General features: G+C 47.3%; 1 protein-coding gene across 6 annotated transcripts in view; it reads left to right on the top strand.

The window, feature by feature from the left end:
* DMAP1 (DNA methyltransferase 1 associated protein 1) overlaps window positions 1–27138 on the top strand; it is a 44810-nt gene that overhangs the window by 6788 nt on the left and 10884 nt on the right. For 4 of the 6 annotated variants that reach the window (XM_075508621.1, XM_075508619.1, XM_075508620.1 and 1 more), the window contains 6 exons: window positions 1988–2146; window positions 3267–3434; window positions 4407–4592; window positions 7592–7663; window positions 19873–19945; window positions 21815–22098. In XM_075508621.1, the coding sequence (XP_075364736.1) occupies window positions 1988–2146; window positions 3267–3434; window positions 4407–4592; window positions 7592–7663; window positions 19873–19945; window positions 21815–22098 (942 nt within the window). Of the gene's footprint in view, window positions 1–1987; window positions 2147–3266; window positions 3435–4406; window positions 4593–7591; window positions 7664–19872; window positions 19946–21814; window positions 27131–27138 lie in introns of those variants that run through there. The other 2 variants (XM_075508618.1, XM_075508616.1) reach the window with 2 other exon arrangements.

Raw genomic sequence — 27138 nt, forward strand, 5'->3', positions numbered from 1 at the left:
TTGTCCTTATTTCAGTTGTTCTTTTCTTCCTGTGGGTATTCTTTTCATTCCATCTAGCATACTTGAAGCTTGCAGTCAGGTTCCCTTTCAAACTTCCTTTGCTAGGCTCCTTTCTCTTCCAGTCTGCTGTGAGAAGACAAGCTCCCCACCCCATTAGTCATCCTCGTTGCTCTTTGTACTTGTTCCCATTTCAGTTCATCTTTCCTGAACATGGGTCAGTAGAGTTATAGTTGGTATCCCTGGCAAGGTCTTGTGGTGCAACTGAAACCCTGCCAGTTTCTGCTGGAAATCCCTCTCTGGGGGTCATAATTGCATTTTCATGGCTGCATTGCATTTGAACTTATAGTCATCCTGTGGTTGGCTCAAGGTTCCTATCTGATGAGTTCTCACCTTCTCATTTCTCAGCAGTTCTCACCTGAACCGCCATGAAAGCGGCTGAGGAAGTGTTTTGGGGACTGCTCTTTGCTCATGTCCCATTCTGTTCTCTGACCTGGCATCTGCCACCTTCCTTCCATCCGCTGCAGAGGGCCCTGCTGGCTTTTTTCATATATGTATGCTACTCTAGAATATTTTTTCTTTTTCATGACTTACATAGGGCATCCTTACAGTGTCTAATAGGACGGTGCTTCTCCTGGTGGAAGTGGTACTTGAAGGTTGAGGTGTGGTATGTCCCCAGCAGATATGCTTCACCTTTTATGCTTCTGTTTCTAAGTGATGGACAAACCACTTTCCCAGGGAAGTGGTTGAGTCGCCATCCCTGGAGGTATTTAAAAGACGTTTGGATGAGGTGCTTAGGGACATGGTGTAGTGGTGGACTTGGTAGCGTTAGGTTTACGGTTGGACTTGATCTTAAAGGTCTTTTCCAACCTATACGATTCTGTGATTCTGTGAAAAGGCAGTAGACCTAAAGAGACTGTGATTTGGATGCTCAGAAATGATCCTCATGAACTCCATACAGACCAGAGGAGGACTTTCCTGGTGTAGGACTCAGGAGGGCATAGAGGTGTTGAAGCATGTGTGCCGCTCACATGCGCACCATGTTTTTGTGTGGAGGCAGGACCTCCTCAGGGTCAGCAAAGTTCAACTGCAGGAGTGGTGGGAGGGGGTAAGGGAGGAAAGCACAGACTTGTTTGCACTTTTGCTTTACCACGCACTAGGACTTCCCCTAATACACCAAGTATTTTTACTGCTCCTTTAGTACTCATGTGACACTTGTGTTCTGGATAGAGCCCTTGCAGAGCAGTTCCAGGCTGGGGACAGTGGTGTGGGTTTGGCCTTTTAGGCACCTGGGATGCTCTGAGAGTTGGACTGTTGTTTGGCCCCGTGGCTCTGATGGAGAAAGGGTGGATGAGGAAGGTAGGGACAAAGTTGTTTGCCAAGTTTATGGCCCTCAATTGTACAGCACCCGGCCTTTCAGATCTTCACAGCACTGTCTGCACCAAACACGAAGGAAGTGAGTTGTGTATCAAAGCAGGAGGTGTGCCAAAGGCTAGGAACCACCGCTCCTTGCCTTTCCTGTTCTTCCCGCACAAGTAAGCATGTCCCAACCCAAGTAAAGAGTTGACTGTCAGAGCAGTTCATGTCAAGGTATTGGTGCTGCTATGTGGGAGGAATGCAGGGAGGCTGGCTGAACCTTGGTTTCATTGTCATTTTAGCCTGATAATTTTGAAACCTATTGTCAGGATGTGGGTTGCTGACCTCTGCCTGTGTCAGCCACCTGAAATAAGTTTCAGCCTCCCAGGCAGTTGTTCCTGGTAGGCTCCCCAGAATGTCATGTCTGTGGTCCTGAGATCACACATTGCTCCTTATCAAGTCTCCTGCCTGCTTGTCATGTTTCCTACCAGGACCCATTGCTCAGGGTTCTGGCAGCCCCCTCCTGTCAGTGTGCTGCTCTTGTTCTTGGCTCAAGTATCTCAGCCCCTACCAGCTGGCAATGAGAAGGGCAGTGCTGCAAGAGAACTGCCATGTTTTTCTTTTTCCTGCATAGACAGTGCAGGTACCTGTCTACTCGGAGCAGGAGTACCAGATGTATCTCCATGATGATGCGTGGACCAAAGCTGAGACAGACCACCTATTTGACCTGGCTCGGCGTTTTGATCTGCGCTTTGTGGTGATTCATGACCGCTATGATCACCAGCAGTTCAAGGTGAGTCCTGGGGGCCAAGGTTCTGCTAGCAACCTGCTGCTACGGCACGTGCAGGGCTTGCTGCACTGCAAAGACCAAATTACCCTTTATATCAACTTAATTAGGGGAAAATAATGAATTATTGGCAGCAAGGAATATTGAATTTCCAGCACGGGGCATTGCTGCTTGCTTTGTTTGTAATTAAATCCACTGTGACTGTGCTCATTCCATGTTGTGTTTTATTAGAAAGTTAGAAGGTTTGTCCCTGCCAGGAGAACAACTCATTGTTCCTTGAAGATAAGGCAGCTGGGGAGTTTCTTTAGCTGAGCAGGGTAGGTGTCCTGGATTCCAGTCCAGGTCCTGGGAGAAGGATCTGCTAACGGTTCCTGGATATTGGGATTTTTCCCTGGTGCTGCTCCTGACTTGTGGTCTGACCTGGTGCAGGCTTCTGTTCTCTCTGCTGTGAAGCAGGGACCATCGGTGGTCTGAAGATGCAACCCTGGTGTCATGATGCTAAATCTCCTGTAACTGCTGGTCCGTGCCTCCTGGTGACATGAGGGAATGATGTTACTCCTACAGAACAGCTCCAAATGCTGGAGTGTTTTGTTGCCCTCTGAAAGGCTCACATGAAGAGTCTGTAGCAAAGTGGAATAACAAGAGTCTGGCCAGCTGTGCAGCCCAAACACCTTTGGTGCTTGGAGTAAGGGAACACAGCTCAGACTCCATGTAATGATGGGCAGTGAATTGTTGCAGCTGATACCTTCTTGGTTATGGCTTGAATAGCCATCGCCTGGAGCAGCTCAGAGGAGACCTCCAGTATGGTTGACACAGTTTCCTGTTCACAGGTTTTCTCGTCTTGAGACAACTATCCTTGCATCCTTTTATCTGGGAATGCTTCACTGCTGTATTGTCTCTAACCCTCAGCTCCAACATTTAGTAGCTGTGAACCCATGACAGTTAATTGATACAGTTCCCTGAGAAAATCCCTCTTCCCTGGGGTTCCACTGGGACTGGCAAGGCTCTTCCTAGGCACTGTGTCTTATACCCTATCTGACATCCTTCAGCCAGTGGTCCTTAGCTGGCTACTGCACAAGGTTTTGCTTCGTTCTTTCATAATGTCCTCCTGTGATGTCTTCCACAGAAAAGATCAGTGGAGGACCTGAAGGAACGATATTACCACATCTGTGCCAAGCTGGCTAATATTCGTGCAGCTCCAGGCACAGACCTGAAAATCCCAGTCTTTGATGCTGGCCACGAGAGGCGAAGGAAGGAACAACTGGAAAGGCTGTACAATAGGACACCAGAGCAGGTAACTTGGGGAAGAGAGCATCGCTGCTCCAAAAGATTTATGAGGTGAATGAAATAGGCCAGAGGGTGGGAAAGGGAAAGAAAGACTGGACAAGAAAAGAGCAATACCTAAGTACTGCTTTTGTTTTCAAGTTCATGTCATTTTAAGCGATACAAAAGGAGAATAACTGAGAAATCTGACTGTACAGGAGAGAGGGCTAGGTGAACAGAGTTTTGGTCTCTGGTAGCTGCCAACACCTTCTCTGTGACACTTAGTGTACTAGTCCTCTGAATAGAAACAAATTCTCAGATCAATGTCCTTATGAGTCCCTGAGTCCCATGGGGAGAAAATTATTTCCTTTAGAGTAAAAATCTTGCTAGAAAACATCAATGACTGTAAATCTGCATGTTTAGTTCTCTTTGTTGAAGCTGTGTAACGGTCCCTGGGTTTAGAGGTTAAGGAACTGTGTGTTCCCCAAAGGCTGGGGGAGAGCATCCTTTTCTGTTAGTAGTTCCCCCTAGTGACAAGTTCACATGTGTAACGACTCTGCTTGTCCTTCCCACATTGACAGGTGTCCCGGTACTAGGCATAGCTGCTCTAAATTCTACATACTATGTCTGAGGAGGGACCCAGCTTTTCACAGCGCTGCATTTGCAACTACAGTATATTTGGGCTTTTTTACCCTTCTGTCTGTGCTCTTGGCCTCCTTATCTGGAGGAGGGATTGATCACTTACAGATGGTGCTGAAGGGTGCATCATGAATATTGCCACACAGTACCTGCCAGTTTGTAGACTGGCATTGCCATGGATGCAGGGTAAGGCTATGGAAGATAATGTGCTCTGCAAATCCAAGTCCTCTGCAGGATATTAGGCAGGGGAGCTTAAAGGCATTCCCAGGCTGGCCCAGAGCAGAGTTGTTACCGGTAGATGGCCCCCTTGCCTTGCTAGGCCTTCTCTGCTGCTCTGATTGCCTTTCCGTGCTCTGGTCTGCAGGTGGCAGAAGAAGAATACCTCATCCAGGAGCTCCGCAAAATCGAAACCAGGAAGAAAGAGAGAGAAAAGAGAACCCAAGACCTTCAGAAACTCATCACAGCTGCTGACACCACCACTGAGCAGAGACGCGCTGAGCGCAAGGCTCCCAAGAAGAAGCTGCCACAGAAGAAGGAAACAGAGAAGCCTGTAAAGATTTCTCTTTTTTTCCCCTGCTTTGTGCTCTGGCTGGGTAACATGTTTTTCCTTCAACAATCCTAGTGGGATCAGGCCCTCAGCTTTTTAGGGGCAAGTGGCTGCTGGCTGCCTCCTGGCAGATGCGTTTTCGGTTATGTCTTTTGGAAGGCAGAATGGTCTAAGGCAGCCGCTGTCAGAGTCCTCTGGCTGGTGTGCTCTCTGTCTCCCTCCTATTTGAAAAATGCTGGTTTAAGTCCTGTTTCCCTTTCCCTCCCTGAGAAGTGGGATGAAATGGTGCCAGCCATTCATGCCTCATGGCATCTGTCTCCCTGCTTCTCCCAAGTGTATTCTGGTACTGCTGTGCAGGGTTGTCCCACAAACCCGTTGTCTTTCACCTGCCTTCTTTTTCTAGTCCAGGTTTCCCTTTCCTTCCCCATTCCTGGGTCTCAGCAGCGTCTCCCCAAGCTCAGTACATGCCCCTCTCCTCATCCTCAGCTGTAATCAGAGCAGCCCTGCTGGGGGAATCCTGGATTCTGGGAGCTACTGCTTCTTATTTCTCCCTGAGCCAAGCTAAAGTCCAAGGAGCCCAGAACATAGGTTTCAACTCATATTTGATGTTACCTCAATTTCCCATTCTGGAAAGAGGACAGCGTGGGCTGGACTAAATTCAGCACCTTCAGTAGAGAAGGGCTGTTACAAAATCTCAGATGTTTCCAGTGAGTCCTTGGGAATTCCTGTCCCTCCACCTTGTGAAGAGAGAGCACCTGTGTCATCATCCTCCAAAAGGGGCTGTGCAGAGAGGGTCTGTGCAGAAGCAGTGAATGCTAGGCAGTTATTGCTTGATGCTAATGGCCACCACTTCCTTAAAATGTTTTTGGTGTTTGTTTTTTTTTTTTTTAATATGGAGGGGGGGGGGGTTTGCCCCCCCCCCCCCCCCCCCCCCATGAATTTGTGCTAAATGTGTGTGTGTGGTGTTATTTATTTATTGCCCCTGCCTCCCCCCCCATGATGAATATAGTATCACTGTGAACCTTGTTTATTGAATTCCTTTGAGGGTTGATCTGGAAAACTCACCCATGACTGGCATATCTCCCTCTAAAGAAAGCAGCTCGTCATTGGTGGTAAGGAAAAAAGGGTGGTAGTGGAGAATGGGGCTGGAAGGATGCTGAGGATGCCAAAGTGAGGGAGTTGAGCCCTAAATATTGCCTGTTGGCTGGTGTCTGTCTGCAGGCATATAGTGGATAGGCACGCCAGGGTGGGCAGAGAAGCAGTTTCTGTTGTTGCACTAGCATCATTTCAACCATGACAGAGTCCATTAGGAGTCAATTACCAACTATAGCCAGGAAATGTTAAGAAAAAAATTGCATTTTAACTAAGAATTTGAATCAGGAGCTGCATCAGCATCATTTCAACAAAGGAAAATCATTTACCAAAGAGTCAATTGAGGTTGAAGCGTTTACAGCATTTACAGGCATGCAAGGCAAAAGAACCCATTTAATTGCTTATGTGCTGAGTGCAGTCAGAGATGTCTCAGCTAAGCCAACGATGCTGATTTACCCTCACTGCTTGTGACAGGGTGTTCAGTAACAGGCTGGGGGGCAGAGTTCGGGGAGTCTGAAAGCCAGCCTTCATCCAGAGGAAGCAGAGAGGACTGGTTTTTGATTGCAGCCCGCTTTGTCTAATAATCCAAGCAGGGAGGCTACATCCTACCAAAGATCAAAGTGATCACTTTGATAAGTTCATGAGCCCTGTTGGTAGTTAGAGAATACTTTTTCCACCGTGATCATGTTTAGAAATCTCTTTCTGGGGTCTTTGTTTATTGGACTGACCACAGATAACTGAAGAAAAATCTTAATGCCTGGCCACGCAGAGCAGTTTGCAAGGTGCCACCTCAAGACCAAGACATGGAGATAGCTGATAGAGATGTGAGAGTCGTTGGCAGGGAACTTGAAGAATTGAGTCACTGTCCTTCAGCATGTCTTGTGATCTTGGGGCAGTCCTGGTTGTCTCAGCCCTGTCTGGAACAAAAAAAGAGCACGCTGCAGAGCCTTTCTGCAGAGAAATGTGGGACCAGCAAGGGGAATGCTGTCTCCAGAGAAATCGGGAGATCTGAGGTGACTCTTCCTTTTGGAAAAGCGTGATTGAGCATGCGTTTTGCAGAGGTTGTGGCTATTCATAGACTGAAACATGACTATCGCTGACCCATTCAGAGGACCCCATGCCATTCAGTGCACAGGGCCCTGCAGATAGGCTGGTTTAATCATTTAAAAGTATGCTCACCTCGTGCTTTGCTCAGCAGCACAGATTTTTAAAGGATTTCATTTATTTTTTTTCCATTTTGTTGAAATTCAACTAAATGCTCTGCTGTCTAGTAGCAGCATTAGAAGTTTGCCGCCTTGTATTACTATGCTTAAAACGTGAAGTGAGAAAGAAAGAAAACTGTCTAATGAGTGGACAAATGGCAAAACGTGTATGAACAGCAGGCCTCCTTGGAGGGGTATAGTCCTTACATCCTCATTAGTGGGCTCATGTCTGTACAGATCAGAGGTTTCTCAGCTCATTCCTTACGAGGGCTTGCAGTCAAAAGCCAAGATTTAGGGAAGTCCTGGGCTGTTTTGATCAGTGAAATGGGCCTAAGTTAGATAAGGATGATATTGTGCAAATATGCATATGTTAGTATAAGGAGTACCGTTTAGGGTTAGAGTTTATGCTTGTGTGGATGGGTGTAAGGATCTGTGTAGATCAGTGCATTTAAACCATTTAAACCAAGCAAAAATGCTTAAGCTCTCCAAGATACCTTGAACTGCAGTATTTTTCTCAGTGGCTTGCTTGGGATTTTCCCACTGAATCCCATTGCTTGGGATTTTCCTCTTGCCTCAGCTCTGACATGTGGCTGTGGCAGGTGGTTCTCTGTCATAGGAAACAGTGTTTCCCCTTCAGATAGTCTCTATATGAAATCTTGCATTTCTTGTGTTTCCTCCATCAACACATCCTGTTTCGATCTCTTTCAGGCTGTTCCTGAGACTGCTGGCATCAAGTTTCCTGACTTCAAATCTGCAGGTGTCACGCTGCGAAGCCAGAGGGTAGGCTGTTGTCCCTTGGGACCTCTGTTAATGTCTTTCAGTCTGCCTGTCTGTCTCTTCATCTGTTCTCCTTTTATAGCTAAAGAAAGTCAAGTTCTTGCCTCTAAAATAAGAAAGGAATTCCATAAATGTGGAGACTCAGAAACCTGGAATGTTGGCTCTGTGCAAGCCAGCTCACCGCCTTGCAGGGGCACCTGGACTTGCTGGTGTTTGTTACTGGTGTGCCCGCTCTGGTGTTAGACACACGTGACGGACCCAAGTGGAGCTGTCTAGTCCAAACGGAGCACACAATCAAACATAATAGGCCTCATAGAGCATGTGTGTTAACAGATGAGAGGTGCTTTTAAGAACCGGATGTTCAGGGTGTGATTTGGAAAAAAGAGACATGCATAAACGCATACAATTTTTAGCCTTCCTTTTTCCATTATCTTCAGAAAATATTTTGGGGAAAAGCCCCTTTGTTCATTCTGTTGCACAGATATCCCTGAGAAAAGAACTTTCTTGCTGTTTTATCAGCAAGACCTGACACCTGCCTCGTAGCGACAGGTTTTGGGATACTAAGTTAAACCTGCCTGGCTGACAATGTTTTCAGAGGGATTTTGGTAGCAAAATCCTGCTTGCCAGTACAAGTGCTTTTTTTTCCTAGCCAAATAAAGTAATCCTTGGTTGCTTTATTGTAGCAAAGGTGGAGAAGTAGGTTCCTTGCCTGGCATCCTCACTTGGCATAGTAATTTTCTAGGTCACTTTTAAAGACTGGGATGTTCTTTTGATGTCAGAATAGTTTCAGATCTTCCTGGGAACACCCTGGGGCTGTTAATAGAAATGTGTTTGGGATCATGCTGCTTCGACATATGGGTGCATGTGCACATTAGAGGTGGTATGCCCCAGCAAGGTCACTGTTGGGGGACCTCTTTAGTGTACAAGTACCACCATCTGCAGGCTACCTGTATGAGTGAGGGGCTACAGCCTTGAGGAAGTAAAAAATCCCAGCAAGTGACAGGCAAGACTGCAGTGCATGTGTTGAGATTTATGGAGGCATGGCAGATGTGTTCTCCAAGATAAATAGAGTAATTTATGGAGATTGATTTGGATTTTGAAAACTAATAAGTGATGGTTGATATTTTCTTTTTTTTTTACACACACACACACCCCCACCCACCCACCCACCCACCCCCCGGAAGAGAAGCTGAGCAATAACCTGTCAGTCATGGAACCATCTGGCAAAGCCAGCAGCCTTTTCATGTGCCAAACAGGCAATTCACATCCTAGCCTTTGTGAAAATGGGTGCTACATGCTTCTCCGTGTTCTCTTTAATGCTCACAAAATGCAGTGATAAGCTGAGGCACGGCAGTCTGATTCAGCAACTTTCAGCCTGCAGTATCCACGCTCCTGGGATGACCTAGAGCAACTTCTTATGCTCTGCTTGAAATTTTTAAGGAGATAAATGCTGTTGTTATTAGTACCAGTGGCTTGCAAATTGAAAAGATTGCAAATCACCAATCTAGGTGAAAAAACAACACTTTTTTGCTTGGAAGTGTGAAACCTGCCTCCAACCCAGCAAAATGAATTCATTTGTGGCTTTTAGTCAGTCACCTGGCTTCCTTATTCAAATCTTTCCTGGTTTTAAAACGAGAGCTAATAGACTCACTTGCTTCACATATGGGTGATGGGGAGAATTAATTACATGAGGTCGGTATGGACCTTTTGAACTGGTAAGAGATGCTGAAGTGCTAAGTGGTATAGAGTTGACAATCCACGCTAATCCGAATTATTTTACTTGTGGGATTTATGTGGCAAACCCTCTACACACCAGTGGTATGGAATTGATAAGGATGGGAGCCGACTAGGACTAAGTGAGGAATTGGGATGCTGTGCTGGAAACTTGTACTCTAGCAACATCCAGCGTAAGATGTTTTGCCCTGAGCACACTGGAAAATGATTTCTAAAGGCTTATGACATCCTGCAGTAAGTTCTTTTGCTTGAGGACCTAAAGGATTCCTCACCTAAAGGCTTCTGTTGTCCTCCTTTATTTTGTACTTTGCTACTGTGCTTTATGCCTTCATAGTTAGGCAAAGTTGGATTTTGCACTGAGATCAGGGACTCAACCTCTGTCACGTGTGAAAAATGTACCATATCATCCCCAGGATAATAGCATTTACTCTTTGATTAGAGATATTGTTTGTTTTTTTTTTTTCCCCTGAGGATTTACAATTAGTCTGAAAACTTGAGTTAAAATTAATTTATAGAAATGAATCCTTGAAGAAAAAGTTAGCAATCTGTATTCAACTTAATTTGTTCCTAGTAGTTTTTATGACAATAGCCCTGGCTTTTCAAATTCCCCCTGTCGTTAAAGCTTACAAAATCTTACACAGAGGCTGAATTTGAAGACTTTTTTTTTTTTCCCCCCCTAGGATTAATGGTCACTTATGGCCATTATTCTTCATAACCAAAAGTTTCTCCTTCAGCAGACGCTGAAGAGTAATCTTCTCCAGTGAGTTCGACAAGCTGCCTTCTGTCACAATGGCTTCAGTCTCCCATTGTTCTCCATAGGGCTGTGGCCACAGGCAAAGAGGGCCACAGCCCCTGTGCCCTTGCTCTGCATGGGATTTCCCCTCTGCCTCCTGACAGCACAGACTGCAAGTTTCTCTAAGGCAGTAGGAAGCTGGGCATTATGAAAAGCTTCGTCTTAATTCAAGGCAGTGTATTGCCTTGGTGCCACTGAGAACAGGAGGCAGTAGTAGATGTTTTGGAAGGGGGTAAGCCTTTCATGAGTTTCTTGAAAAGGAATTTTAGACCTTTGCCTTTGCTGTTAGTAAAACAGTGTTATGAAAATAACACCAGAAATCTATTATTAATCCTAAGTTACTTCTGGAAAACTTCCTGTTATACCAGGTCTGCTCAGCTGGGAGGGCAGACAGCCAAAGAGCCAGAGGAAATGAGAGATGGGTAGGGAATTTGTACAGGGAAAGGAGAGGAAGAGACTAAAGGGAAAGCAGGGAGCTATGAGGAAGGAAAGCTTTGCCGAGGATCTGCCTGAAGGAAAGGAAAATGGGAGCTGTTGAACTTGAATCTTTTCCAGGACCCAGACAAACCAACAATAACCACACGTTTGTGATTTAGGCATCGTGTTGCTTCTGTAGGGCAGAGCTGCTTTTGTTTTGAATTCACCGCAATGTTTCTGTACCGTGTCATGTTCAGCTTTCTTTTAAGTTTAACCTTCATCTTTGAGTTTGTGTTCGGAGCACTTGACTTCGGCATACTTAACATCTCTTCAGTGTGTTTTAAGTTGCTCACCTTCTCTCTCAGCCTTTTCTGTGAATCTTAAGTTATTATTTCATTAATGCTGTTGAATTGCTGCAGGAGTGCTTTTAAGAAGGAAGGTGATGGATGGCAAAGGGTGGATGTTTGTCCCCACTCCTGCATGTTGAGGTATAAGTCTGTGTCCTTGCTCTGTTGTCACAAGTTTGGAAACAAAGGAACTGGAAGAGGATCAATTGAGTGATGTCTCATCTGGAAACAAAACTCTGGGATGAAAAGGAATTTGTAGAGATCTTAGTCCACAGAAAGGACTGAGGGATGCTCCAGCTTAGTCATTCAAAGCTGGCCACCTCCCCTCAGAAAAGGCTTCCAGCCAGCAGACTGACTCCATCTGCTAACTGGGATCTTGTAGACAATTTGCCAGTCGGACCAATTAAAAAAGAAGTAGAGGAAGGAAAATTACAAGTACAGCTTTAGTACCCATTGATTCAAATATTCACACTCACCAGCTTTTAAATATTTACTAGCCTGCTGAGCATTTTTTGTAGCACTGATTAATGAGTAAGAATTTACTGTGGTTGTGGGGGGAATGAGTGTGTGAGTTCTCTTCCGTTTGTTTTTTCTTGGAGTGGGAACTGAGTGCTTACTACAGCTCCAAGGTGAATGATATTTCTAGAGGAAGAGGGGGTTGTATGTATGTGTTTAGACATGTTTATTCTCCACATTTGATCCTACCCACAATTAAATGGCCAAGCACGCCACCTGTTTACTCTGCATCGGAGGCTGTTGGCTCTGTTCCTTCCCTGTCATTAATGCAAACCCAGACCTCATCGGCTGTGAACATGTGAAACATCTGTCTATCCTCCTGTGATCAATACTGTCCCTTCAGAGGTTCAGCTTTGGAAGCAGTTCCATAAAATATCAGTTATTTTTATTTGGATTTGATAAATTTAATTACTTGGAGCAATTAATAATTTATTTGTTTTGTATTGATTGCACTCCAAGGCATCCTGGCATCAATCTGATGGAGATCAGCACACCCTTATTAGGTAGGAAAGTTTATGTTTCCAGATCTGAACATCCCATGGATTAGTTAGCTGAGATGTGCTTGTTGCTTCTGCTAGCAATTTTTCATTAGCAAAGTAGTACGTTTTGCACTCTACAGGAGAGTGGATGAGAGTAATTTCCATGGGGAGCCTGACAGAGGTGTGGAAGGAAAGTAGTAGTCTCATTTCTGTGAATAAAAGTTACGAACAAATAATGCAGGCTGAATTGAATTCATGTTGTGGCATTGCCATCTATTTGTTGTATTACATGCCCTTTAATTAGGGCCAAGAGAGTGCTGGTGCATTTCCTAATCAAACTCCTGCCTGTAGAGAATGAAATAAGATGAAAATATTGGAGTATTTATTTTTAAAGAGAACAGCAAAGGATATAAAATCTTGAATGAACTAGAGAAGGTGAATCCAACACTTCTCTTCCTCTGTTCTCATTCTTAGCTAAACTGAAAGGCAGTTAATGTTAAATTGCTGAAAGAAAATGCATCCGTCGCCTTTTTTGTGGAGCTCTTTGGTGTGGGAGAGCATCTGGACCAAAGCCTAGTAGGCTCTTGGGTATAAAGAGAGCACTCTGGGTACAGTAATGGGGTCTTTTAAAATAAGTTGTAGTTCTGGAAAGGACACTCCGTGTTGCTGCTTCTGTTGAATTGTCAGGTACCAGTGTCTGTGCAGTACGAGGTCTCGGGGACCTTTGTCTGCCAGTCCTGGACTGATTTGAAAAGCTTTTACTACCTTTGTGTGCCCATAGTGACATGGTCTTAGGTGTCATTCATCAGGTAATCTGATTGCATGTAACTTGTGCAGAGCACCATTTCTTTCATTTTTTCTTTCATTAGCGTAACCAATATAATGATTGGAGTGTAATTAGCCACTGTGGTTTTTTGTATTTGTGCAAGTGTAGTTTCAGTTAAAATATTTAAGAGAAAGGCAACATCAATTCAAGACTAGATGCATGCTTTGCTACCATTTCTTGGATTTGTGTCTGATCTGGAAGTTTACATAACATTCTTGTACTATGTGAAACTGTCCTCAGAGTTCCTCCTCCTGTGGCCTATGTTAGGGCCCTCCCTCCCTGTGATCATAGCACACTCTTCTGCGGCCATTTCCAATTTCTGCAGCCACCTCTACGGGTCTCAGCTTGGTTTCCGCGCCTGTAGTGAGAGGCAGGGGTAGGACTGTCTGCGAATATGCAGATCTCCTAAAGCAAAATACTATAGTGTCATACTGGTAATGTGCTTTTAACATAAAATGCCCTCCACTAAAAATGTCCTGTGCAGTTCTTTCTTCTGCACCATGTATTTTACTATTTTTCCCTACACGTTTCCTGTAGTCTTTTTGTATTTGTTTTAGAGGCTTGCACTATATTTAAAGCAAAATGTATTTAAGGACAAGGAAATCTCAGGATTGGTAAGTGGCAGATAATACTTTGCTTGCCAGAAGATGACCATCTTCTAAATGGCAGGCAGTCCTGGCAAGGTGGGAATTCTTCTTGTCTTCTCAGGTGTCTTGTTTCTTGTCACAACCTGTACGTCAAACTGGGAGAAAGCTGACTCTTTCCAGGTTATCAGCCATCATTTGTGTGGATTCCAAGTCATTCTTTTTAGACTACTTGTGGTGGGTCAGAGCAATCTGTACCCCCTTCCTAGGGGGGAAGGGGTGGGAGAGTATAAAAACCTTGAAGACCTTGTTACCTGCACTGGTGAAAACCCATCATGCTGAGACATTGATGCTCCAGGACCTTTGGTTTCTTTCGGAAGTATCTCTTAGCTTTACCCCTTGAATCAGCGCTATAGATGCATAATGGGGCATTAATGTTTATAGGATCAGTGAGCTGCTACTTTGCTGTATGCCTAAGTGTGCTGTGCTTCTCTGGGATCTGTTGGCCTCCCTCGCCCTTGACAAAGCTTTCACTAGGTATATCCCTCTGACAAGTAAAACTGGTTTAATTTACTAGGAGGATTCAAGTACAGAATTTATATTTTTGCACAATTGGTTTGGGAATTTGTGAGGTATGTCTAACTTAAGTCCAAAAAAACCCCGAAATAACTCTTTACATAAGTTAATATATAAATGTTTTCTTCTTAAAAGATTGGTTTATTTAGCATTAAGCCTCATTGCTGGAGCAAGTTGATGGTCATGTGCCACGCTGGAGTGATCGCTGTGCATTTAATGTGTTACATAGTAGAGATGGCATAGCAGTATGGCTCTTTATTTTTATCTGTCCTAAATCTTAGTCTGGCAGATCAGCAGGCACTGACATAAGACATGGGGTCCATGGCTGTAAGCTGGGGCAGGGGGAAGCATGTATGTCCATTGAGGCAGAGAATACCTGTGCAATTTCAAACTTTTCTAACTTCTAATATAACTAATTGCATATATCCATTGCAATTATCCATCTGCCTTCCATTGTAACACTTTAGTTCTGAGCAGTTAAGCACTTCAAATTTCCAGAAATGTGCATGTTCATATCTGAAATTGAATTTCTCTGTTGGGGTTTTTTAAATTCCAGAGCTCTAAGGCTAAGGTACTTAATATGGTTCTTTCTTTCCTTGAGTCTTAAAACTGTGCAGGAGTGGAGACTGTCCACTTCTGCAGAGTAGAGCCATGCAGCCAGGGAAAGCTTGACCTTCTTTCCGCATCTTAAGCCAGAAGATGGAAAAAACATTATTCATCTGAAACTTTAGCACTCCTTCCCGGAAACCCACTAAGCAATTCAGTACTCTAAAGATATCCGTGAAGAAAGTGCCTAATGAGAAAGTTTTCTAGCTGCTGAAATCCATGAAGAAGGTGGTTTTCAATGTCAGTGAGCTGTATTATAATGCTGAACAACAGTACCAGTGCCGGTGCATAAAACCACGGTTTATAGCTGTACAGACACAGGTCAGATGTGTGGCATTTTTAGGATTAACGGTTTTGGGACAGTCATATTGTTTAGGGTTGGGGAAGGTTGAGTTTAAGGAAAAGGTTGTCTCAAAATTGAATTAAAATGAAGTGCAACATCAGGGAGGGTACATGTGAAATATCCAAATAACCACTGACTAATTTTAAAAACCTTGTATTTTGGTGATAGACCAAACAAAAGGTTTCAGCACAAAAGTGGGATTTTTTTTTTTTTTTTGGAAGTTGTGAGCACCAGAAATGGAGCATTTATGAAGAAAGCGAGAAATTGAGAGCAGGACATTTAAGATGACCACATAGATATAATCACATGTGGGACCTAGCTGAATCTGTCTGTAGATCCTGCAGATCTCTTCCATTCCTAGTGCAGATCCCCATGACAGTCTCTACCTGCCAGGTGGTCATGCTGTAAGACATAACAGGGGACTGTGTTGCAAGCTCTGCTATTACTTAGACTTCATTACTCCTCCCAAATATACTCAAATACATTTACAACTATGCTTAAAAGTATTAGCATAAATCATGAAAACCAAATAGCACACAAAAAATAGCCAAGGGAGGTTATTTGGGGGAGGCTATATCTTCAGTTATTTCTTACCATGTTTGTTCATTTAATGAATTTTGCCAATTAGCAATTAATTTGAAGTAGGTCTCCTAGTCATTAGTGTGAATTAGCAAGGTTTTGTTGGCGGAATGTCTCGAACATTAAATAAAAATCCTGTATCATTCAAAACCTCAAGCATACTCCACTCCAAGTGAGACCCTCTATAGAAATTGAACTGCTCAGGGCCACCCCCCAGTCTCTCAACCCCTGCTGTGAAAGTGCAGTGGATGCTCTGTTCATCTTTTTAAGCTGCATGGCCCAATTCCTGAGCAATGCCCTCCTCCTTCAGGGAAGAGTAGACCCGGTCAGTACCGGTGTACTCCATGCCTCTCGGGCCAAGTGCATGCCAGCAGAGGCTGTGTATCCCAGGATCAGGAAAGGCTCCTCTCTGCATAGGAAGGCTCTGGTACTGTGGCTTCATGGTGTTGATTCACACAATTTTCTGTAGCTCTTTATTTATTTTTCTCTTGGTACATGCAGTTCATGTGTTTAATGCAGGTTGTTTATAGCAAGGACAAAGGATTACAGTCCTTAAATCAAAAGCGACGTTGGTGTAATTATAAGCGCAGGCTGGTGTTGCAAAGAGGGCTGTAGGGAGAGGCTGTCAAAGGAGAAGAGCATCCAAAATATAGTAACCTCAAAAATCCTGGCTAATCAGTTTTCTGACGGGAACAATCTGTTTCCCAGGTATTATTATTATATGGGGACTTTAAAGATAATAAATAACACTAATAGTCTAGTATAAGGAAGGAAAGAAAAGGGCAAATGCCATTCACCTCGGAAGCTGTGGTTGCTCACAGGAGTTCTCCGAGGAACATAATTTTCCTCAGCCCCTGCGGAGGCCTCGATCCATGACAACACCAAGAACATCCCAGGAGCCGTGGTGTAAGCAATGAGGTTGCCCCGAGTGGTGTTTTCATTAACACAGAGATATGGCCTGCAGAAACCACGTATCCCAGCATGCACATCTCGAGCCAGAGAGCTGTTCTCTGTGCCGTTGGCTGGGACCTGTGGTCCCTGCGGGTTGCCTCATTCCTCAGGAATGAGGGCAGGTGATACACCACTTCCAGCACTTTGGTGCTTCTCTGGACATCTACGTAAAAGACCAAAACAAAGAAGGGCTTGCTGAAGTAAGCTTGGGCTTATCAGAGCTGTACAGGGCATGAAGGCTTCTCTCCTGCAACAAGGCAGCCCAGCTAACGGACCCTGGCTAACAGATTATCAGCAGCATTTGAGTAATAGACTGCTCATTTAGTTTTAATACATTTTGCATAGAGAGCAATCAGCCTTCATCAGTCTTAGAGATGAATTGGCTTAGCCAGCTAAATTCTAAAGATATTAGTCCGACAGCAGCCACATAAATCATAACATTTTCTTAATGATGGTAAAATTAAAATATACTCTTGCTTTGAGAAACCAATGAAGCCTTCCTGTTTGCAGGCCAGATCCTCCTGCCTGAATTAAAAGGAAGCTTAATTGATGTGTTTTTAAACTAAACTCACAGCCCCACTCCTCCTGAGCATCTCTACTGTTCCTTTCTTTGAAGTTAAATTAATTTGTCCTGCCTCTCCCTGCTCCATCCTCTAATCTTCAGGACTGTTAGTGAAGACCTTGGCTCGGTATTCATTGACCAGACTTCTGTGGGATGTGAACAGGACATGCACAACATCACAGTTGAAGGCTTTGCCAGGTTAATCGTTTGTGTTGCGAGTAGTTCCTTGAGCTAGCGGAAGCCTCCCAGGAGAAAAGCTTGTGCTCTTCCTCTAACCAGCAAGCCGAGACCTCCTGTCTGTCCACCTAGCCTAGCCAAGCATGAACTTTTCCTATTTCTTGTCCTTTGTTCCTGAAGCTGGCTTGAAGTCCAGCATGCTTCTGCCAGCTGGTGTTTAACAGAAGGGAATTCTGCCTTTAGCTAGAAAGACCGTGACGTTGGTGTTAGGAGCAGGGGTGAATACAGACTCTCAGGGCTGGGATAGTCACACAAGTATTGTGTGTCCAGAGCTCTTCAATGAGGAGATGCTGGGCTCTGTTAACTCTTTGTGTCCTACAAGTTAAGGATAGCACAGTCTGACTAGGTCAGCCCATACATCCCCCAGCTGAGGAAGAGCTGGGTATGTTGCCCATCTTAAATGTTCTGTATGATTCCTTGTGGGGCAGAACAGTTCTCTGGACCAAGGCCTCTTGCTCTCGGGAATGTCTTCCTGATGCTCCAGGCTAACCATTCTGTCTCCTGCTAAGCTGTGCTAAGTGACCTTTCCTTCTTTGGCATCCTGCTCCTAGCTGCAGCATGGCACCCACCAAATAAACAGAACCATCTCCTGTCCCAGTGCTCTGGGCTGCCTTATCTTAGGGCTCTACCCTGTCCTGCTGCTTTTTAGCAGAGCTTGTGCAAGTAGTCTGTGCAGCAGAACTCCTGGGAAAACCTATTTTAGTAAGGTTCTGTGCAAGTTAAGACTCTGGACCAAAGACTTGACTGAAATCCAAATACCTGATACCTTTGGCAGCCTTTCTTCTGCTAAAACAATCATTTTGTGGTCAACTATAAAGATTCAGTCTCTGAAGTATGAAATTCACTGCTACGCAGAAACCCCAGCTTTATCCAAAGACCGTCAGGGTATAAAAAAGGACAGAGGTGTTCTCTAGTCCTTACCTGTGCTGGCTGTTTGCACAAGGGCAGGTTTTCCTTTTTCCCTAGTGCTCCTTTTGGATCCTCTGGATCAAGTTGGTTTCTTAGAAATTCTCCCCTGATAGTCCTCTTGGTCCTTTGCTGAAGTCTTAATTGTGGTGGTAATATCTAGCAAAAGGACTCGGTGCTTCTTAGCATATATTGTGAAAGGCCCGTTCCCCTGAGGTGCTCTGTGGCGTCCGTACTCTGGTTTCTTGGCTGAAATATGTGGTGGAGAAGGCACGTTTTCCCAGCAGGTCCTGCATTGGGGTTGTGGAGCTGCTGATGGGACATATCCAGCCACAGCTGAGTTAAGGTTAGCGCTTTCACCGTTGGGTATGTGCGTGCAGTGCTCCTGCCTTCAAAGGAATTAAGAAGTTCCAGAAGTTCAAGAAGATGGTGTCTCTTGTCATTTTTGTGTTGGGGCAGTGAACACTGTGGAAAAGATGGGCCTACTGTGTGAGACTGACATTGGGCTGTCTGTTTTGGGGAACTTCAGCCTGTGGCTTATGGGAAGTGAGGTGACCATGGGACCCTCTGGTGAGCTCACCTCAGAGGCCAGTTTTAAGGTAGAGTAAAGGATGGCTCTTCCTTCAGGTCATTCCCAGCCCAGTGTTGTAGGCTCATGGTTGGTTTGGCCAAGTGTAGGCTCATGGTTGGTTTGGCCAAGGTTGCGGCCACTGATTGGTAAGTGGTGTGCAGGGTGGCTACGGGTTGCTCTCACCTCTTAGCTATTCAACGGCCTGCTGGGCAGCTTGGGCTGGTGATGGTGATCCCTGGGTGGAGGTGTGAGCTCACCTTCCCAGGGCTGGATATGGAGGGACAGCCTACGACTGTGTGCAGTAAGGTGTTAGACACTGCGGTGTTGAGAATCGCTTCTTTCCTGGTCTGTCTTCTAACATTGCTGAGGAAGGAAAGTGCTTTCATTCGTTCTTGGATATATCCACAGGGCTTGGAAACCTGTTCTCCCTGCCATATTGTGCCAGCTGCGTTTGTATTGCTTGTAATCTAATAAATGCTTGTTCTGAGCAGCTAGCGCTCCTGCTAGAGCCCAAATGAATGCAGAGGAAGGACCCTGCTAAGTGTATGCATTCTTCCTCTCCTGGCCAGCTCCAATTCCCTTTCATAGCTCACATCTGATGCTTCCTCTCTCACCTAGCCCCTTAGCTCCGATGTAAATGTGTGTTCACACTTCCGCCAGTCAAGTAACTGTGCTCTCTCTGTCTCTCCCCTTTGTTATAAAGCCTGCTCTGTAAATGAATCCCACAGGTCTGGGGCTCAGCAGGTAAAAGGAGAAGTGAGTCTGTTAGCGCATGAGTCTAATCAGGCCGGCTAAAGCGAATAAAGTAGGGCAGCATTGCACATTAGCCGCTGTGTAAATGAGCCCTTTGATGGGCTGGGCACCGCGGGAGAGGGTTTGAAGCCAAGAAGAACTTTTGTTGTTAATTCAGTGACACATGGAAACTGTAAAACAGCGTGTCTTGCACACACACGAGAGAGAAAATAAAAGCCCTCACGACCGGGCTTTTCAATACCTGCCCTCGGACCTAGTCTGAAAACTTTCAGCCCCTGTCTCCCTCTCTTACCACTTGATTTTCCTTTCTCTCCCTTTCTTTTTTTGTTCCCCCTGCACTATAAAAAGAAAAGCTCTCTTGCCTTTTGAACTAGACGGCTGTGAGTGAGGGCTATCTCTGAGCTGTGTGGCTCTGTTACCTTTGTGTTCCAGATGAAACTGCCAAGCTCGGTGGGACAGAAGAAGATTAAAGCCCTGGAGCAGATGCTGATGGAACTCGGAGTAGGTGAGTAAAGGGGGCACGCGAGAGAGAAAGAGACACACAGAGCTAGCCTTTGTTCTTGAGATGGGCTATTTTTTCCCCTAGTAATACAGCCAGTTTCTTGAATAACAGTATGTGAATGGTTTTTAAAATATTTTATGTTTTTTTTTTTTAAAAAAAAAGAGGGTAAAAGCCAGAACAAGATGCACAGAGTTTTTTTTTTTTTTTCCTCCCAGTAGAAAAATGTTTTAAAAGAGCCTTTGTTTCTCTCTTGTTTGGGCCTTTTTAACCATCAAGAGAGGCAGCACAGTATTAGGAAGGCAAATCTCAGCCTTGCTGGGAGAGGTACTTCTAAGTGTGTTAGTGACCACGGCATGCGCATTGTTCAGGGCTGCCCTGTCTTGCTTTCAAGCTTCGTTTCCTCTTAATTTACTGCTCACGGTGGCAAGTCCAAAATGCGTCTGGGACTGTTCATCCCCCCTTTATAGGTTGCATGCTGTGTGAAAATCTGGAGCATCTCTGCTGAAAGGCGAGTAAACACACATCCCTCACTCTTGAACTCCAGTGTCTTAGCAGCAGAAAGAAGGGTTCACTTAACATGTACAATACCCACTCGTAGCTAGAGGGGAAGAAGTGCAGCCCATGGCTAGCTGCTGCCCTCCATGCAGTGGGGTACATTTTGCAGGTACTACAGGTCCCAGCATGCAGTGCCCCTTGATTAGACACCTGATGATCCCTTTTCCCCCCACTGTGGCTGGGGGGATTTTTAAAAATAGAAAAAGGAAAAAAGAAGAAGAAGAAAAAAAAGCCTTATTGGTGATTTACAAGAGATTACTGAGCCTGCTTCCAGCACTGACTTCTGTTAACTCTTGTTAGTTTTTTGGGCCAACTGGTTTATGGCTTGTTATGTTGTCTCAGAGACTGTGTGCAGTTCTGAAGGCCTCCTGTGGCTGGTGAAAGCGGCTCAACCAGGGTGGTTTCCCCTTTCTGCTTTAAAACGAAGGGAGTTACCGTCTTTGCTTGGTAGGGAAGCCTTGGAGAAGGATGTGAGTGCTTCTTAGAGCACACTTTCCACAAGGGTAAGGAGGGGTTCCAGACTCCCCACTCCTGCCTTGCAAAACACACGTATCTTGAGGGCTTCCTGGTTCTCCAGCCCTGCTGTGCCTTAGAGTGCAGAAACACACCTGGGCTTTGTGTGGGTGAACAGAATGCTAGCAGGAAGGGGTCATGTGGGCAGCCCTGCAGAGAGGGGGCCACTGCTGTATATCGGGACAAACACGCAGAGCTTCATCCTTTTCTTCTCCAGAAGATGCAGTTCTTCCTGGCTCTGTGTGTGTGGCGATAGGCTGCAGCAGAATGCATGGTGTGGGGAGGTGATATGCCAGCCCCTGCTACAGGCAGTTCAGGTCTGCATTAAAACACATCTGTAACACAGCAGCAGAGCAATTCTCTGCCTCAAGTCCTACCCTGGGAGGAGCGACAAGGGAGCTCAGCCTGTCCACCCCTTGTTGGTGAAGGTGTAGGCAACAGCAGGAGCTCTTCTGCCCTCTGCAGCAGTGTACAAGGACTTGTTCCCAAGACTGAGCCCCCTTCACACGACCTGGTGGGTAGCAAGGTTCAGTCATCTCATCTGATCTGCGTCTTCCATCATCCTTCACTTTCTGAGTCCTGGACTTTGCAGGTTCACCCTTAGTCCTTGACCAGAGCCAAAGGACAGCCTGGAAATTCACATCTCCAACCCTTTGGGATACTGGTTGCTAATGATCCATGTGATGGGAGTGAGGCTCCTGGCTTATCTTTGTGGGAGTGAATGGGCAGCCAGGACCTTTCTAGGGATCTTCCGTTGTAGGGTTGTAGGTCCGGATGTTTAACAGAACCCCTTTTTCTCCCTAGATCTCAACCCTATGCCTACAGAGGAGATCGTGCAGATGTTCAATGAGCTGCGGAGTGACCTGGTGCTGCTGTATGAGCTGAAGCAAGCCTTTGCCAACTGTGAATATGAGCTGCAGATGTTACGGCACCGCTACGAGGCCCTGGCCAAAGCTGGCAGTATTGGCCCCCTCAGTGCAGAAGGCACCCATCCAGATGGCCAGGCAGGGCTCGGCATGGAGGAGGGCAAGGGAGATGCCAAGGACCAGATCATTGATGTAGTAGGAGCACCACTGACCCCCAACTCGGTGAGAAGGAAGGTTGGGGGGGCAGAACAGGGAGCACTCAGGTCTCCGACGCAGATGCCCTGACAAGCGCTGGGGATGCTGCCCTGCTCTCCCTCCAGGCGTGCGCGTCCAAGGGAGCACAGCACGCCTGTTCCCCCCAAGTCCCAGTGCTGCTCTCTGGGCTTGTCTCCTGTGCTGGACAGTGTTCTTGGTGCTATAGGTGAGATCAGCAGGGCTTTCTACATCCTGCATGCAGGCAGATGGCTTGACGTGGGTGCCACTGTGGACCAAAGCATCAAGGCTTTGGGTGACGAGAGCTTGCACTAGGGCAGCAACAGTGGTGCCAGTACAACTGCAGGCCTGAGGCATTTTCCTTCTATACACAGCCCCATAAGGGTTGCTCAGCAGAGGGAAGCAACTGGGGAAAGCAGTCTTGAGATGATGAGCCATGACCTGCCCAAGTCCCTGGAGTCAAGCAGTAGCCCTACCTGGAGCAGGAGGCTTGGGAAGGAGGGAGGTGTTTGAAGAGCAAAGGGATGTTTTTTATACCCTACTTCTAGTGCCGAGAAAGGAAAGCCAGACCTAGGGGTTCTTCCATTGCGAGCCCTGTGACAATGTCCTGTGCATGTACCTCTGCAGGATGCGAATCACCAGCCTCTCCTCCCTGCCTCCATGAGGGCAGGCTCCCCAGCCCCTCACCACTGCCTCAGGGCCAAGGGTATGCCTGGGGATCAGCTGAGGTTGCTTTCCCCTCTGTGCAGTCCCCTGGCACAGCTGAGCTGAACTGCCTGATAAAAGCTGCCCGTCTCCACAGAGTGGCATCCCCGACGCCTCAGACATACTGCCCCTGGTAGCAGCACAGACCTTTACTTTCTAAAATGTATAATGCATTGCAGGATATTGAGAACACCTTATCTGTCAACGGCAGAGGCGACACGTTAATCTGGACTTGAGTAATGTCCTATTTGATTGTGACAATATGGAGTCGTAAGGAAGCGTTCCACTGAGACAGGTTCATGTTTGCAAAGGAGTCTTCTGAATTTTTTTTTTCCCAACTGCATTCAGTCTTGAAATCTCACCCCTCCCTGCGGTCCGGAGTGTCCTGGTTTGCAAACTTTTTGGGCTTATTCACAACACACTTGCTCTCCCTTGAGATTTTGCTCGTTGGGAAGGTGGGAGAGGTGGTGATGGCCATGGCTGCAGGAGGAGGGAGACCATGTGTGTTTCTGACACGTTGTTCCTCGGTGCCACCTCCTGGAATTGGAAACAAAGGGGTGGGCCCAGGCAGCACAGAGAGGGTTAAACTGACCTGGTCTCTGACATATTTGAAAGAAATATAATCAAGTTAATTCACTGCAAGGCAAATTCAGTACCTAAAGGGCCTCCATGTTAAATACAGCACTGACCTTTACCGGCTGATTACACAAAGACGACACAATTAGATTAGTCCAAGACAAAAGGTCAAGCACATTCACACTGTGACCATTTTATGCTACCTTTTGAGGGGGGGAAAAATTACATCCCAGCTGGAGGGGTATCTTGGAGAGGAGGGGAATGGGGCTGCTGTACCATGTTCTGCCTGGCTCAGGTATCGTTGGAGAGTCAGGCAGGGCCTGGCACTGTGCTTGCCCTGAACCATTCCTGCAGTTCTGGGCAATGTGGCGGTGGGATAGACCAGCAGCCTGTGGCCCACAACCAGCTTTTCCAAGGATGGGCTGGGCTGAGTGGAGGTTGTGTGTTGGTGATGCTCCCTGCCCTGCCCAGAGCTGGCAGGAGCAGCCCCAGTGCCTCTTGCTCAGTGTCATGGCTAAGATTGGCCTCTGGAAGATCAGCGGGCTGGGGTCAGCTCTGAGAAGGAGGGTGGCTGGGGCAGTTGCTGGCTGTTCAGCTGGTGGGGTGCATGCATGTGTCCCCACCCTGCACAGCGATAACTCTGCGGTGTCCCAGGCCCTGGTGCGATGGGGACAGTGTGGGAGGCAGTGGGCTCAGGACACGGTGCTGAGAAAGCAGCCTGCCTCTGCAAGCGCAGCTCTTGTCCCCCACCCTGAGGTGCTTGCAGCGGGGATAGCAATATTGGTAGTGCAAACAAGCAGCTCTCTGTAGAGCAAGCACAGTGGTGCTTTGTGGTGGCCTTTCCCTCCCTTGCCTCTTGCAGCCCTGGCCGTGGGTGCTGCCAGGTTGACACCTTGCCCTTCCTTTGCTGAGGCTGCTTCAGTGGTTTAACCCTGCCATGCCAGCCTTGAACTCCTGAGTTCAAGTGTGTGCTTTGCCACTGAGCTGCCGGGGGCCCTTAGGGGAATCATTTAATCTCCCTGCTTCAAATTCCTCTGAGTTGGAGAATCCCTTTGTGCTGTCTAGCACTGCCTGTCCATGGCACTCCACATGTTGGATTAAGCATGGATTAGTTCAGCCTCCAAACCAGCTGCTCCCCTGAAGCCAGATTTGTTTCCCTGGAGAGAAGTATCTTGCTCCAGATGTTGGAGGGAGTGAGTGGCAAAGCCAGGAATAGGACCAGGAGTCCTGACTCCTGAGCCCTGCCCGGCATGCCTGGATTCCTTTCCAGGAATTGGAACAAAGCACACCAGGGTCTTGAGATACTGGTTGTAGCAACAGCTGGCTGCCACCATCCCCCTTGGCCAGCAGTGGGGATGGGGAGATCTCAGCAGGGTGTCTTACCCCAGGTTAGGAGAGGCGTCTGCCTGTCTCAGCAGCGAGACCCCACGGGGCAGCGGGAAGCCCGGCACGGTTCTGCCCTGCCGTGTCCACTGCATCCCTCCCGCCCTGGCTGCCTGTCCACCCTCTCCTAGGGGCTGCGGTGCCGTCGCTGACCATTAAAAGCCGAGCTGGGATCCCCCCAGTGCCGTCCGCCGCTGACCCCGGTAGGGACTTTACTCGGGGCCTTCGGGAGGTGAAAGGTGAGCCGAACTCGGAACAAATTAGTTCCAAGCAGAAGTTCAGCCAGTTACTCCAGATTGGATCCTTTGATTTCCGCAACTCAGACTCCACTCAGTGATCTGTAATGAGTGACTCTCAGAAATCCTCACATTGCAGCACTTTGTTCCTGAGCTCACAAGTCAGCCCATTAATGGGTAAAGGAAAGGACCTTGAGTCTAAGAAGTCTCGGGTTCAGAGTCAGAATTATTTGACTTTTAAGCTTCCTTTATCTGAACTCCTGCTGACTTCTTGTTTTCTGAGCCTGTTTGAAAGCCAGAAGTTACATTGTTAAGATCAAACATTCTCTCTTTCCAGATGGAGTTACAATATCTGTCTTTTATATATATATATATTTTAATATATATAGTGTATATATACCAGGGTGTATATATATTCCTCTTTTTTTTTAAAATCGTTCTTTCCATTAAAAGAAACTAGACTTGTAGGCTCTTGTAAATTATAATGTAAAACATTTTTTTTAACCAGACAGTTCCCAATTTTGCCCAAGGCAACTGGAATAGCTACGCCAGAGAAGGCAATAGGAAGGTGATTAATATGAATTTGTGACATATTTGAAAGATGGGTCTTTTGCCATATAAAGATTATCAAACACATGTGCTCTTCCCCATTAATTCCGCAGCCCTCCCAGGAAAGCCACAAAGCCCAGCTCCTTTGTTTCCAGGGTGGGTTTTTGTTTTTTTAAATGTACCTTTCGGTCCCCTTGATTACCATGTATTTGATTTTTATAGGGCATCTGTTCACACTGCTGTGTGGGTTCTCTGGCCCTTTTATTTCCCCGTTAATCAGATCCTGCGAAGGCAGCCATGCCAGGGCCTCTGACGAAATCTGTGTGTGTGTTGTATTTAACTTTTAGCCGTGCAAATTCCATGCTCTGTTTGCCGTCTGCCCAGTGCCCAGTGGGGCCTGGGGGCCGCCTTCCCGCCGGGGGAGGCAGCGAGGCCTCCCACCACGCGCGCTGCTGCCGGGAGCACACGCGTGCAGGACCGGCAGGGCTGGGGGAGCGGGGATGGGCAGGCCTGGCTCGTTTTGGAGAGCGGGTCAGCGCTGCCTTGTCCATCCCCTGGGTGCTTGCCGGCTGGGGCAGTGGCTCTGCAGGCCTTTGGGGACGGGGGATGGCTGCAGGGCTGGGCACGGCGGGGACCCGACCGCAGTCACCGTGCCTGTGCAGCGCGTGCCGCAGTGCCAGCCTCCGCCGCTGCCTGCGCTGCCCAAAGCGGACCCCGTCTCACGCTGTGCAGCGGGGCCCTGAGGGCTCTGGCACCGCGTGTCCCTATGGCACCCGGCGCGTGGGGTACCTGGTGGCTCTGGCGTGCCTGGGGCAGCCTGCGCACAGAGCTCGGCTTTGGATGCTGAACCTGCTGCGGTCTTGGCCGTAGCATCCGTGCAGCGCCTAGCACCGAGTCTCTGCGATGCAGCGATACGGCTAGGGTCACGTTCCCCGTTTGGTGCGAATGGCCCCATCTTTCCTATGGCCGGATTCAGCCCTGAAACCTTGTCAGTGAAGGGTGAGGCTCACCAGAGCCCGCCAGTCTCGGTCAGGTGTATCGGTGTGCACTGCCCAGAAAAGAGGTGGGTTTTTTGGGGAGTTGTGGTTCTCTGTCAGCCTTCTGCTCTGCTCCTGGGCCAGTTCATGGCAGGTCTGGATGGTGGAGGAGCATTTCCAGGCACCAAGCATCCCCGGCACAGCTGGCTGTAGCGCGGAGCTGCTCCTTAGGGCTCGTTGCATACCAGCTTGCTCGGTCAGGGCTCCTGGGACCGCTGGATTGTTGCAGAGCTCAGCCCCATTCTCCTGCTCCCTCCCAGACCCTGTGCTGCAAAGATGATCCTCCCAAAGCCCTGTCTGTGTCTGGGAGGTGACATCCCCCGCAAGGGTGCCATCCCAGCCCCTCGTCACTGCTGGATTAGCTCTGTCCCTCCCATCATGCAAGGACCTGGCTCTGCCTTCAGCTGGGCAGCGTGGCCTGCAGCGTGGTCCATTGGGCACTGCCGGCTGTGACGCCAGGGCCCCGTGGCTGACTCTGGGACAGGCGGTTGCGTTTTCCGTGTCACCTGAGCGGTCCCACCCGCTGACCCTGGTTTTCCTTTTGTTTCCCATCTCCCTCTTGG

The sequence above is a fragment of the Mycteria americana genome, chromosome 7 (assembly GCF_035582795.1).
Source record: "Mycteria americana isolate JAX WOST 10 ecotype Jacksonville Zoo and Gardens chromosome 7, USCA_MyAme_1.0, whole genome shotgun sequence".
Classification (NCBI taxonomy): Eukaryota; Metazoa; Chordata; class Aves; order Ciconiiformes; family Ciconiidae; genus Mycteria; species Mycteria americana.